Here is a 14,773-nt window from a genome sequence, read left to right on the forward strand (position 1 = left end):
ACATCTGCTGTACCTCACTATAAAGATGAGGCAGCGGCTTCCCAGGTACTAAGTAACTTGCTCAAGTGCCCATAGCTTCTACGTAGGGAAATGGGGAGTAGTAGAAGCTCAATAAAGAATCGATTGTTTTCAATCCCTCTCCTGGATTACAACCACGACGAGTAAGACCCTAAACAAAGTCTGATTGTACGTTGAGACCAAGGAATGTCCTTGGTCGATCTTTGACTCCCAAGTAATGATGATTGCCTGTTTGTTTTCATTTCAGCAGTGGTTTTCATAAGAGAAAGTCCTGAAAATACAGGGAAGTGTAGAAAAAGGAAGTCCCCATAATTCCACTGCCTGCTGTCTTGTTAGTATTTGGTGTATTTCCCCCAGGCTCTTTTCAGTGTCATTTTTTTTTGACCTCATTGAGCTCAGGCTGCGTATACAATTTACTCTGCTGCAGTTCTCAGTACTCTCTCATGAGCATTTCCCATGTTATTATGAACTCTTTATAAACATCCTTTTAATGACTGATGCAGCCTTGTACAGGTGAATCACCTAGTATTTAAAAAGTGAGAACCTACTAGCACATTAGTTTTACCTGTGGAAGATAATGTAGCCCAGAGTAGTAGAAAAGAGCCAGGAGTTTAGGGACCCTCATCCCACCACCTACCAGCTACACCCTCTCAGAGAATGAGAATAATACTGATAATACAGGGGCGCCTGAGTGGCTCAGTCGGTTAAGCGTCAAACTCTTGATGTGAGCTCAGGTCACAATCCCATGGGTCCATGAGATCGAGCCCCATGCTGGGCTCTGTGCTGACATTGTGGATCCTGCTTGGGATTCTTTCTCTCCCTCTCTCTCTGCTCTTCCCCATTGTGCATGTGTGTTTGCTCTCCCTCCTTCTCTCTCTCTCTCTCTCTCTCTCTTTCAAAATATACGTTTAAAAAAAAAAAAGAATACCAATAATATAATAGCTGCTTCCTGTGGTTTACATGAGGCCAGAAGAAGATGACATCCTCTAGGGGCACCTGGCTACCTCAGTTGGTTGAGCAACTTCAGCCCAGGTCATGATCTCGTGGTTCACAAGTTTGAGCCCCGCATTGGGCTCTGTGCTGACAGCTCAGAGCCTGGAGCCTGCTTCGGATTCTGTGTCTCCCCCTGTCTCTGCCCCTCCCCAGCTTGCGTGCTCTCTCACGCTCTCAAAAATAATTAAAAACGTTAAAAAATTTTTTTTGAAAGATGACATCCTCTAAAGCACTTTTTTTTAATGCTATGAGTTTATTTATTTACTTTGAGAGAGAGAAGGAGAGAGGATGAGAGAAAATCCCAAGCAGGCTCCCCTAAACCACTTTGTTAAACATACACGGTATAGCACTTGTTTGCTCTGGGTAACAAGTGGTCGATTTTTTTCTTGAAAACTGATTCTTTCAGAATGCAGAAGTGGGATCAAATGTAGTCAAACTGGCATCCACAACGGCAAGAGCCCTGAAGGAAAAAGATGACCGAGTCTACTGCCAGCCGGAGCTGCTTTATGAAGGTAAAATGCCTCCCTTCCGGATGCTCAGGGAAGGAGCAGGACCTCAGGAATCCCCCGAGGCCTCTCAGTACCTCCTTCTGATGCAGAAGAGCTGTGCTTGGACACGGGGCAAACGGAAAGGCTCTTGGGGTGCCCCGGTAGAAAGCATCTGGGGACAGTTCTCTTTCGCGTATCTTCAAACGCCTCCCAGGAGGGCACTGGGGGTGGGGGTGCTCATTGGATGATTTCACAGCTGGCCTCTGTAAATGCTCCAATTTGTCAAAGGCTGACTTACTGAAGAGGGGCAGCTTGTTTGCATTTCTACTTTACCCCTTGAAAATACCCTGCGGGACAGGGGCCATCAGCCCCATTTTATGGAGGAGAAAATGGCTCAGAGAGGCTGGGCTCGACACAGCGTGTAAACCCCTCCCATAAAAGTCGTACCCGTAAGGGCAGGTCTTCTCAACCTGGGCACCCCTGACAATGGGTCATTCTCTGTGACTGGGGCCATCCTGGGCTACATCCTGGGATGTAGAGCAGCATCCCTGGCCTTGACCCACCAGATGCCTGTAGCACCTGCACCCTGAACTGGCGCGACCAAAAACATGTTCAGACATCGCCAACGTCCCTGGGGGCACCATCACCCTGACTGAGAACCGCTGCCCTAGGAGCCTATGAGGCAGGGACCGTGTTCCTGTGCTCAGTGTATCACCAGCACGTGACAAAAGCGTGACTTAGAGGGGGAGGTCTGTGCTCAACGCGGGCAAGGAACGAGGGTGCTAGAGGGTGGCAGGGCGCGGTTCTGCCTTGCTCTCCACGTCAGCTGCCCCCTACCGGGTTCAGGCATCTGGAGGGACACCGTCCTGGGGACTTTGTTAGGATGACCCCAGCTTTGCCCATAAGAACCCCTGCTGTAAACGGCATCTTGTGGATGCTTGAGCAGGCTCTGTGTGGGGCCCCCACCGCTGGGAGTCATCTTTAGAAGTGAATGTATAGATCTTGGTCCCAATTCTTAAGGCATTAACCCCCATCTCGGCTCACCCGCCACATGGCATGGGCAGACGGAGGCTTAAAACGTTCTGGGTGTTTTTGCATCTGAGAAGAGAATTCTCGCTTATTGTGGCAAACTTGGGCAATGCTGAGAAGCATGGCAATAGACAGCTCCCTCGTAATCCCTCCGTCCGTGGCAACCCTTTGGAAATCCCCATTGTCTTTCTGTCGGGTGTGGGTTCCTTGGCATATGCCAGCCCTCTTCTAGGGCTCCCCAGACATCGCCTCATCTCACCCCGACAGTCTCATCCTGTTGTCCTTGACGTTACATGAGTTCGCGTCCATGAAGCACTTCACCGAGAACCTGGCCCCTAGTGAGAGTCCAGCACAAAGTAGAAGTTACCAGAACAATCCTGGGAGGCAGGTGTTGGCACGTGTTATTCTTGTTTTAGAGCTGAGAATGGCAAAGGTGAGGATAATTCAGTAACCTGCCCACAGACAGGCAGCAGAGTCAGGATCTGAACCCAGGTCTCTCAGACTCCAAAGCCCTTACCCCCTGGATCTATAGTTTTACAAAATGCATACCATACCATCCAGGATATTTAGAAATGGCTTCTTCCGTTTAATGGATATAGCCTGAGAACTTCCCTACATCCTGAAGATTCTTCAAGAGCGTGGCTTCAATAGCCTCACGGAATTCGCAGGGATGAATCATATTTTACATAACCAAGTCATTTACAGGGTGGAGATTGGGGGGGCGGGGTGCGATCCTAGACCAGGTTTGAGGCCCAGGAGCACCACGGGAAGTCTGGGGCCAACTGTGGGCATCTTTTTCTGATTTCTGTATGTGGGTGGTCCCTCTTCACATTCACCAGGACATCTCTTGGAACTCTCCCAACTACTTGCCTGTGGGACTGGACATCTTCCCACCTCTCCCAGCCATGCAGGGGCACGAGAGCCTGATAACTGATGCTCCCCGCCTGCTTCCTCTTTTCCCAGACATTATATTTTCACCAGCAGTTGGCTCCAGCTGCCTGGAATATTTCATACAGAGGGGACTTTCATCCCAGCGCTTAAACTTAGAGATTCAAGGGCTCCTGGTGGCTCAGTCGGTTAAGTGACTTCAGCTCAGGTCATGATCTCATGGTTCGTGGGTTCGAGCCCTGCATCGGGCTCTATGCTGACAGCTCAGAGCATGGAGCCTGCTTTGGATTCTGTGTCTCCTTCTCTCTGCCCCTCCCCTGCTTACACTCTGTCTGTCTCTCTCTTCCTCTCATAAATAAACATTAAACTTAGAGATTCAACCTGACACTCCAGACATGTATGTATGCGTGTACATCGACAAAATTTTCAGGTCTTTTTGATTACAAAAGTAATAGGTACAAGAAAAATGTCATGCAACACGAAACCCATAGGTATACACTATAAAACATAAACTACAAGGAGGTTCTAACCCCAGCTGTGCTTCTGAACCTTTTCTCTTCTTTTGTAATATAGTGGAGATAATTCTATAACCAGCCTTTCACGCTTTATCTTATGATATGGACACTTTCCCGTATTATTAAAATTCTTTGTAAACATTAGTTTATGTTATTACGTGAATTCACCAGATTTGTTTAACTGTTCCCCATTGAGACTCCTTTCCATGGTTTCAGGGGTTTTTCTTTTTGGTCTACACCCCCACACATGTGCATGCACACATGAGCATTTTTTGTTTTTTTTTGAAGAGCTTTAAAAAAAATTGCAGTGGCCTCTGATTTTAATCATGCAATTCTCTCTGATTTCTATCTTGGATAATTAAAGATGCTTATACACTTAAAAAACTAGGTCTGTCTTACCTTGCTCCGGAACCTTCTAATAGAGCCAGAGTAATTATCAGAGGTTCCCTCCCCCTACTCTGCTACCAACCTTGATCTAATCCAGGGCCTGAAGCAAGTTCAGGGATCCTGGATAGGGAGCCATTTTTGTGGAAAGGATGCCCAGCCTGGCATGAAGGGTAGATGTTCCCAGCCCGCGGTGATGGGGACTTCATCAGCCGTGTCCTTCTCTCCAGGCTTAGAGCTGCCTCGGATCAATTATGCTCACAACGGGAAGCCCTACCGCTATGTCTTTGCGGCCGAAGTTCACTGGAGTCCCATCCCAACCAAGGTACCAATCCCCGGGTGATTTGGGCCGGTGCTCCCGACAATGATCATGTCCACCTGCAAAGCTGAACTCTAGGATCTCAGACTGGGTGACCTTGATCAGAAAAGGGAGGTCTTTTTGGGGACAGAGGGCAGATCAGAGAGTGAGGTCAGTGGGACAAAATACAGGAAAAGCACTGATAGGCCAGCCAAGGGAGGGAGCCATACCTGAGGGGCTGAAGCTCAGGAAGGAGGTCACGGCTATGGTTCATCCATTGATTTCTTTATTTAGCATGTTTATTGAGCACCAACCATGTGCTACACCGTGCAGGCACTGAGGATAAGGAAGTGAACAGGGGGATCCCAGCCTCTGCCTTCAAGGAACTCACCCTCTCGAGCAGAGGGCTGAAACTCAGAGCATTTATTTTGTTTTTTAAACTACGATTTGTTGAACAATTACTGTATCCCAGGGACTATACTCAGTGTTATACACGCGTCACTTGTCTTTAACATCTTCATTTTTTAATAATAAAATGGAATACCTTTTTTAAAAAATGCAAACAGTGCAAAAATGTACAGAGCAAACAATTAAGGTTCACAAACACACACCCCTAGCCACTCCCCACTTGTCCCACACCCTGAGGGGAAACAGGTCTGTTACGGATTAAGAGAAGTCCAGGGACTTGCACTTTTTTTTTTTTTTTAACGTTTATTCAGTTTTTGAGAGACAGAGAGAGACAGGGAATGAGCAGGGGGAGACAGAGAGGGAGACACACAATCTGAAGCAGGCTCCAGGCTCTGAGCTGTCAGCACAGAGCCCAACACGGGGCTCAAACTCACAAACTGCGAGATCATGACCTGAGCTGAAGTTGGAGGCTTAACTGACCAAGCCACTCAGGCGCCCCTCAAACTTCAGTGTTGGGTTTTTTTTCATATTTTATTTTATTTTATTTTATTTTATTTATTTTATTTTATTTATTTTTTAAGTAAAAGTTTTTACTATTTTTTAAAAATTTACATCCAGATTAGCATATAGTGCAACAATGATTTCAGGAGTAGATTCCCTAATGCCCCTTACCCATTTAGCCCATCCCCCCTGTCACAATCCCTCCAGGAACCCTCTGTTTGTTCTCCATATTTAAGAGTCTCTCATGTTTTGTCTCTCCCTGTTTTTGTATTATTTTTGCTTCCCTTCCCTTGTGTTCATCTGTTCTGTGTCTTAAAGTCCCCATATGAGTGACATCATATGATATTTGTCTTTCTCTGACTAATTTCACTTAGCATAATACCCTCTAGTTCCATCCACATAGTTGCAAATGGCAAGATTTCATTCTTTTTGATTGCCGAGTAATACTCCATTGTGTGTGTGTGTGTGTGTGTGTGTGTGTGTGTGTGTGTGTGTGTGTGTGTATACCACATCTTCTTTATCCATTCATCCATCAGTAGACATTTGGGCTCTTTCCATACTTTGGCTATTGTTGATTAGGGACTCGCACTTTTAAAACAACAAAAGGATAGTATTATCCTTTAAATGTTTGCATTGAGTTCGCTAGTTTATTTAACACACACAAAAGTTGCAATGTAGTGTCAAACACCAGATAAATTTAGGATTTTTATTTTTAAAAGAATTCAGTGCATAGTGTTAGCTATGGTTTGGCAGGAGGATCTCTGCTTACAGGTGGAGGAGGAAGCTAGCTGCTTTCGGGTCTGCTGTTATACGGACCCCAGGTAGATGTCATTTGTAGCCTCCACTCGAGGGGCTTAATCCTCTCTGTGGGAATTGTTGCTGTGTGTTTTCAGGGGAAGACCGTGCCCTCTAATAATTTGCTCACATGTCTCTCCTCTTTGGGTATACAGATCCTGAAATACGACATTCTCACAAAGTCATCCTTAAAATGGGGACAGGAGCACTGCTGGCCAGCAGAACCCCTGTTTGTCCCCATGCCGGGTGCCAAGGACGAGGATGATGGTAAGACTCCAGGAAGGGGAGCCCGCTTGCTTCATTCTGCTTGTGATCGCCCCTCAGTCAGAGGCGTCATTTGGAGGCAGTGACCCTCCCTCCGCATCCCCCACATCACACTGCCACTGGAGCCAGGCTTTGAAGCCCGGGTCCTTCTGAGTCCAAAGCTGTGAGTTAGGGAGTCCCTCTAAACACCCTCACTGCTGACACCAACTGCAAGTTCAGGGGTCCCCCAGTCCCTGGGTTTCGATAGAAGGAGTCACAGAACACACCGAAAACTGTTAGGGTTGTGGGTTGTCACAGTGAAAGGATGCAGATTGAAAGAAAAGAGGCTCATGGGACAGAATCCAGGAGATTTCCATTCGTGGAGTGTCTGGTTGTCCCAGGAGGTCATGGCCCACCCCAGCTCCAACAGTATCTATGGAATATCACTGACCGAGGCAACTCACCCAAGCCTTGGGGTCAGAGCTTTTTAGGTGCCTGGTCGTGTACACATGGTTGGTTGGCTGTGTGGTTGATCCTTAGCCTTCAGCCCCTCTGGAGGTCAAGATGACGTCCAAATTGCTTTGCTAGGATAGATCATCAGACTGGCCCCAGGTAAATAAAGATATTCTTAGGAGGCAGGACATTACAGGGTCTTCGAGGTCACCTCTCAGGAGGAAAGGTCAGACCTCCCTTTGCGGGACATTAATTTGTTTACTACACAAAGCCCACTTCCTTTCCACTTGAGAATTCATTGCAGTGGCTGGGACACAATTCTTAGCCATCTCTAAGCGTGTACCTTTTGTACGGAGCACCGGTAAACGCACATTTGTGGCCCACCTCTCTTTTGTAGATTTCCGCATGACCAAATGGTCTTTTCCCTCCTTGATTGGGTCTTTGCCCCAGAATCCTCTGCACACACTTCCGGGGATGCCAAGGCGGGGTCAACTGGGACCACGGGTGGGGCTGTCCACACCTGCAGGGGAGGGCGAGCTGCCCCACTGGGCCTGCCAGCTGCTTCCCGGAGGTGGGGAGTGGTTTTCTGCCTGGGCTGTGTCTTCCTACTAATCATGCGCGGCATGGCGCACCAGGCAGGGGGCCCCAGGTTGCTGTCATCTCTGAGGTGGGGGATTGTTCGTAGCACCTCCTGCTGGGGCTGGCCTCCCACTGGCTGGGCCAGTGCTCCCCCTACATTCTCTGGTGAGCAGGGAGTGGCGTTGTGTTCATTCCACCAAAGGAGAGGCTGAGAAAATGATGTGATTTACCTACAGCCACACACCCCGTACCTACCGAGTTAGGATTTTAATCCACGCCAATCTAACTTGGACTATGCTCAACCACCCCGAAGCCCAGAAGGCTTCGGGAGGACTCACGAACACTTGTTGTAAGTTTATGTGCATTCTTTCATTTAATCCTACCTCCCTTGAGAGTGAATACTTAGAATATTTCCATTTATTTTTTTACAGAGGGGAAGGCGGAGGCTACTAGTGTGCTGCTTTGGGCATGAAGTCTATTGGGCTCATTCAAATGCCATCGAGGGCAGCTAGTCTGAGTCTAGCTAGGTGCCATGTATTAGCTTCAATGCAGCCTCGAAACTAATCCTCTATGATCAGGCTTTCTAAACAGTAGTCCGATAGCCATTCTTCAGTGCACACGATATTTTACAAAATGCTTTCACGATTCACCATGCAAGAGATCGTCCCAGCAGCCCTGCAAGGGTAGCGAGAATCATCCTTACTCTGCAGATGAGCAGAGTAAGGGTCGGGGAGGTCAAGGAACTGGCCCCCAGCAGGGCTGGAGCCAGGTATTCTGGTTCCTCATTCCTAGTTGCCTCCTGCTCACGCAGAACATCAAATTTGCCTTCCTTTTGTTTTGATTACGTCCTTACCTTCAAAGAGGACGGGGAGATACAGCTGAGAAATTTATCCCTCCAGCTGGAGGAAGTTCAAGTCTGCACTTCTACAAAACGTCTCTTTTTGTTTCCCCAAAGGAATTATCTTATCAGCCATCGTCTCTACCGATCCCCAAAAGCTTCCTTTCCTGCTTGTTCTGGATGCCAAAAGTTTCACAGAACTGGCTCGTGCGTCCATTGACGCAGAGGTGCACCTGGATCTCCACGGGTTATTCATCCCGGACGCAGACGGGGACACGAGGGAGCAGGCCCCTTCCCAGGAACAGCCGGACAGGGTTCCAGACTGCCATGTGGCCCCATGGACCTGAGTGGGTTGGGCCTGTGGGCTCGCTTCCTCTCTGGGTGAAGGGGGATCCTTCATTTCCTTTTGACCTTATGCTTTCTGCGGTGGCTTTGAGACAAAGGTATGGAAATAGTGTCTTTTCTTTCATCTTATTTTGGCCCTAAAACCATTGTTTGAAAGTGGATCAAATATGTATTGATTAGCTTAAGCATTTCCAAGAAAGCCCTTTTCCTTTCTTATAAAACCATGCCCAGAAATTGTATTAAGGCACAGAATCATCCTTCTTAGAATGAGCAACCACTGATGTACCAGAGAAGAGGCAGGTAACTATTTGTCATTGCTCCTTCCTCCTGCCCCTCGTCTCCCTCTTTCCAGTAGACTAGACTGTGCATCTGGGAGATCTAGATTTCTCAACCGTGCGTCGTTAGTAAAATCTGTGGCCAGGAAGGCATATTGCCTTGTGGTCATTCCATGCAAGGCATGGCATAACGTAAAATAATGAAAGTGTTAAAGTCTGTTCCAACCTTATTTAATTTTTACGTGGCTTCTTTTCTCTGAAGTTCTTCTAAGGCAATAAAATAGAGTGCAGTTCGTAGCCAGCCAGATGCCCCAGTACAACAGATTGGGACAGCAGATTGGTGTGGCAGTCCCCTTGGCAGGAGAGGGTTAAGGAGCTGGATGGTGAGCCAGCTAGCCATGGCCAAGGGGCTAGAATCCAGGACCAAGGCCCGGGCCAGGGCTGGCATGAGGAGTTCTTGCCTAATGCTGAGAACCAGGGCAGGGAGCCCTGCCAGTGTTTGTAGGGGAGAGAAGGCTCCCCAAGCTTAATGTGCTGCCGGGATAGACCAGGTGTTTGGGCAGAGATGGAAGGAGGTTGGTAGTAGGGATGATGGAAGCTTGGAACACGCCAAGAAGGGTCCCACGTGAGTACTGGGAACCCATGGACATTTGAGTCTCACCTTTATAGTCCAGTGGGTTTGTGGTATGGAGACCCAAAGGCAGGCAAGATAATCCCCAAGGACCCATGTCATAGGGTCAGAGAAGCTGGGATTCCACCCTTATTCTGCACCTGCCTCCTCTCCTAAATCTGGATTTCACTCAGTCACCGGTAGAGATTCAGTGACATGTATTGAGACAGGAAGGAATGAATCTCTGGTGACATTGCATGGAATACCCCAGAGCGGGCAGAGCTCTGAAGGATGGTCTGGACTTTTACCCTGCAAAAACACCATGAAGCCATACTTAGCTCCCACTGAAATGCAGGGTCCATCAGGTCTGGGGGTTGGGTTTTGTTTTGGGGGTGTTTTTTGGACATTTTTATTTAAATAATTGAAGATTCATGTACGCGTGTAAGAAATAATACAAAAGAGATCCCTCGTGGACTTTACCCATTTTTTCCAATGGTAACATTATAGTATAGTTATCACAACCAGGATATGACATTGATCCAGTCCATACATCTTTTTCAGATCCCCCCAGTTTTATTTGTATTCGTTGGTGTGCGTGCTTAGTTCTACGCAATTTTATCATGCGTGTAGATTCCTTATTCCACCACCATGATCAAGATACCAAATGGCACATCAACACAAGGATTCCGTGGGGTGCTTTCTTATCACTATACCTACCTGTCTCCCACCATGACCTTCCCCCATCCGTAACCCATGGCAACCACCATTTCTAAAATTTTATCATTTGAAAACTGCTATATCGATGGAATCACCAGTATTAACTGTTGGGGATTGACTCTTCTCCACAGAATTGCTTCCAGATTCATCCACATTGTTCTACGTTGGGTGTGTTTTGTTCACTACTGTATCTTCGGCACCTAGAACACTACCTGGTGCCTCACAGGCTCTCAATAATAAATATTTGTTGAGTGATTGCACGAGTGAATTCCTTCAACACACAGATTGTTGGTCGATAATGTACCAACAAGAAACGGATATTTTGCTAATGTTCTCCTGGGAAGACGAGGAAGACAGTTCACATGGACCCCAATGACGACACACAGGTTCCTGCCCTGCCATCCCTGACCCCCTCCTCTCTCTCTTTCCCTGTTGGTTCCTCAGATCCCCTCCACCACCCCAGTCTTTCCATTTCACCCTCAGCTCATGGATCCCATTAAACAGAAACGTGACCCCTGGAGATGGCAGAATGAAGACCATCTACGCTTCCTTTGGAGATCCCAGCACCTCCAGCCTTCATGAGATGGGCCGGGAGGAAATGCCAGCCATGGTGGCCTGAGACCAGCACGACTGAGGTCTGCATTCAGATGGCACGAACGGAAAAGAGTCGACAGATGTGACCCTCACCTACTCATTATTCTACTTCAGATATTTGAGAAGAGGGTGGAATTAAAAAGCGCTTCCCCACCCCCACTCTGCTCGATGCCAATTGCCAAACAGTATCCAGACCTACTCACGAAAAAGGGTGCAGTTCTGCGGGGAAGAAAAATATGTCCGTGGTTTGTTTACCTTGTTCAAGATGACAGGTGAGATACCAGACTGATGAGGAAGGCTGGCGCACCAAATCTTTTTTCCCCCAGTTTCAAAAACATCACAGGTCAGTGGCAGGATACCCGATTTATCTTGACCCTTACCTCCATTGTGTTTCATACACAGGCCAGGGTAATTAGCTCAAAATGTCACAGGAGCTAAGATGCACGCGCCTTTCTTGAAGGCGCCACAAGGCGGTCCGTCTTATCCTCTGAGCCTTCCTTGTTATGCTTCGTGTGGGTGTAACGCATGACCAGGAAGTTTTACAGGAACAATCAGTCACTCAGATTTGTTTGTTGCTTTGATAAAGCCACAGCATTTCACAAGTGCCCTGAGATGTGTCGGGTACTGGGTCAGCCCTCAGATGTTTGCAGACCCACTGACTTTTTCCTTCAAAGGTTCTTCTACTTTGATTCCAATTCAGGAATAAGCTGGGTGTATACTTGGACGAAGCAACTCACGAGAAATCTCCGCGCTTTCGTGCTACATCCACGTTACTGGTTCACGCTGATTTCCTCCCAACCAAAGTTCCCCAGCGTGGGGCTGACGCCATTAGGAAGGGTTGCTGGTCCAGGTTAAGCACAAACACCTTTGATCACTTCTTAAGTTGTTCAAAGACTGTTGGGGTGGTTTTTAAATGGCCAAGAGAAGTCTTCCCCTTGGCAAACAAATCAGGACATGCAGAAGAGTCATTACCACCTTCCTCATCGTCCAACGCTCATGAGGCCTGTGGCCTCTACCTCAACTTCCTTCTAGGCGTATAGCTCAGCCGCCAGGTGCAGACCCACAAACAGTCGGCCGTACCAGCTGTTGGGGCACATCGGGAAACAGTCTCTTGAGGGCAAGCACCAGCAAAGAGGCTGAGGATTTTCTTGGACGAGGCGAGCAGAGAGAGACGTGGAGGCACCATGTTTGGGCAAGGTGGGGATGGGCCAGCCTTCTTTCCTCTTGGTGCTCAGGCAAGGCTTTCCGGAGCCGGGCGCCTTCAGGAGCGGAGTGTTTGGAGGGAGCTCGTGGCAGACAGCTGTCCTTGCAGGCGGAGGGTGTGCTCAGGAAAAGAGTTGGAGATGGGTGAACAAAGCCTTTGGAGAGTGAATTCCCCAAAAAAGAGCAGTTGAAAGAGAGAATTAGGTGAATATTTTTCTCTGGTTATAAAAGTCACATGTGTCCATCGTGGAACACCTGGTTACATTGAAGAAGGAATGAGAAGAACACGCATAGTCCCACTGTCAAAGGAAAACCCCTGAAATCATTCTGCTGTGGTTTTGTTTTTCAATACTTAAAATATTTTTGTGCATGGGGCGCCTGGGTGGCTCAGTCGGTTAAGCATCCGACTTCGGCTCAGGTCATGATCTCACGGTCCATGAGTTTGAGCCCCGCGTCAGGCTCTGTGCTGACAGCTCAGAACCTGGAGTCTGTTTCAGATTCTGTGTCTCCCTCTTTCTCTCTCCTCCCCCACCCCCTGCTCTGTCTCTCTCTTCTTAAAAATAAATAAATGTTTTAAAAAAATATATATTTTTGTGCAGGGGCACCTGGGTGGCTCAGTCGATCAAGCATCTGACTTCGGCTCAGGTCACGATCTCATGGTTTGTGAGTTCGAGACCCATGCCAGGCTCTGTGCTGACAGGTCAGAGCCTGGAGCCTGCTTCGGATTCTATGTCTCCCTCTCTCTCTCTGTCCCTCCCCTACTCATGCTCTGTCTCAAAAATAAACATTAAAAAAAATTTAATTAATTAAATAAAATATTTTGGTACAGGGGTGCCTGGGTGGCCCAGTCAGTTAAGCTTCCAACTTCGGCTCAGGTCACGATCTCGCCGTTTGTGAGTTCGAGCCCCACATCAGGCTCTGTGCTGACAGCTCAGAGCCTGAAGCCTGCTTCTGATTCTGTGTCCCCCTGTCTCTCTCTGCCCCTCCCCTGCTCGCACTCTGGCTCTCTCTGTCTCTCAAAAATAAATAAACATTAAAAAAAGTTAAAATAGTTTTGTACACAAATTATATAGTAGCAGTTAGTTTATAACCTACCTACCAGTTTATAACCTGCTTCTTTCATTTAACGTATGATACAAGTATTTTCTCAAACTACTAAATTCTGGTTTTTTTAAGTTCATTTATTTGAGAGAGAGAGAGAGAGAGAGAGATCATGTGCTCGCAAGCGGGGGAGGAACAGAGAGGGAAGGAGAGAATCCCAAGCAGGCTCCCCACTGGCAGCTGAGAACCATGATGGTCTGAGCTGAAATCTAGTGTCAGATGCTTAACCTACTGAGCCAGCCAGGTGCCCCAAACCACTAAATTCTTCTAGTGGGAGCACATTATTTCATCTTTGGGACATGGCATGATGTATGCTATCCTACCACTGGACATTTAGGTTGTTTCCAATTTCTGACTATTAGAAATCATGCCAGATCGGTAACTTTGTGCACATGTTTCCAGAGTTCACCCCTCACCCCGCTCTGGATTCAAATGCTTGTTAATGATGTTTTCTTTGGCTAGGTTCCCAACTTGGTATTTCTTGAGCCAAAGAGTAGAAAAACAAGGTTTTGGGTGTTCTTTGACAGGCCTAAGGTTTTGGTTTGATTCACAGGAAAATGAGAAGCCATTATAGAATGTGAGAGGTTCGCATGGTCAAAGTGGTTGTAGGGAAATCCACATTTCTCAACAAATAGGAAAAAAAGGGGTACATGGTAATATACCTTTCATCCAAATCCTCCCTTCTTCCTTTTCCCTGTTCTATCTTCTCCGTATCTTTCCATTCTGTATAGACACTTGTTCTTTTTCCGGTATGTATTCACTTCACTCATTCGTTTATTTATTCATTCATTCAGTGATAACCAAGCCTATGTTGGCAACTGTCCTCAGGGAACTGTCCTCGGGGAACATACCAACACACTTCAGTGGAACGGTGGTAAGAAAAGGGAACACCCCAACACACTTCAGTGGAACGGTGGTAAGAAAATAGAACACCCCCGGGGACACCCAATGCTACCTTGAAATCCCTACCCACCCCTGGTTTGGCTGATATATGAAGGATGGCAGCAGGGAACTAGGGGAAATGGGCAATCCAGATAAAGAAACAGCCCTGTGCTTAGGCCTGGAATCAGAAGAGAAGTTGGAGAATTTAGAAAAAAACTTGAACTTTGGAGTAGAAAGTGGGCAGAAAAGACAAGTTTTCAGCCAGATCCCCAATTCATCTGTACTGAGGTAAGAAATGGAGAAATCTCCAGTAGCCTCTTCAAGGACAATCAGGGACTGAGAGTCATTCTTAATAATACTTTTTTGAGATCTAATCCATATCCCATAAAATTCACTCATTGAAAGTATACAACTCAATGGTTTTTAGTATATTCAGTGCTGTGTAACAATCACCACTAATTTTAGAACATTTTCATTGCCCCATGAAAGGAACCCTGTCCCCATTAGCTATCACTCCTCCTTCCACACCCCTACCCCAAATTCTAGGCAACCACAAGTCTACTTTCTATTTCCATGGATCTCCCTGTTCCAGACATTTCATATAAATTGCATCACA

General features: G+C 47.2%; 1 protein-coding gene across 3 annotated transcripts in view; it reads left to right on the forward strand.

Moving 5' to 3' along the window:
• The window catches only part of BCO1 (beta-carotene oxygenase 1), a 94,343-nt gene extending 83,710 nt beyond the window's left edge, over nt 1–10,633 (forward strand). For all 3 annotated transcript variants that reach the window (XM_045046012.1, XM_045046013.1, XM_019820114.3), the window contains 4 exons: nt 1,418–1,523; nt 4,546–4,640; nt 6,473–6,584; nt 8,548–10,633. In XM_045046012.1, coding sequence (XP_044901947.1) covers nt 1,418–1,523; nt 4,546–4,640; nt 6,473–6,584; nt 8,548–8,777 — 543 coding nt within the window. In that variant the 3' untranslated portion in view covers nt 8,778–10,633. The remainder of the gene's footprint in view (nt 1–1,417; nt 1,524–4,545; nt 4,641–6,472; nt 6,585–8,547) is intronic.
• Nucleotides 10,634–14,773: the final 4,140 nt, after the last annotated feature.

Source organism: Felis catus, chromosome E2, assembly GCF_018350175.1.
Source record: "Felis catus isolate Fca126 chromosome E2, F.catus_Fca126_mat1.0, whole genome shotgun sequence".
Classification (NCBI taxonomy): domain Eukaryota; kingdom Metazoa; phylum Chordata; class Mammalia; order Carnivora; family Felidae; genus Felis; species Felis catus.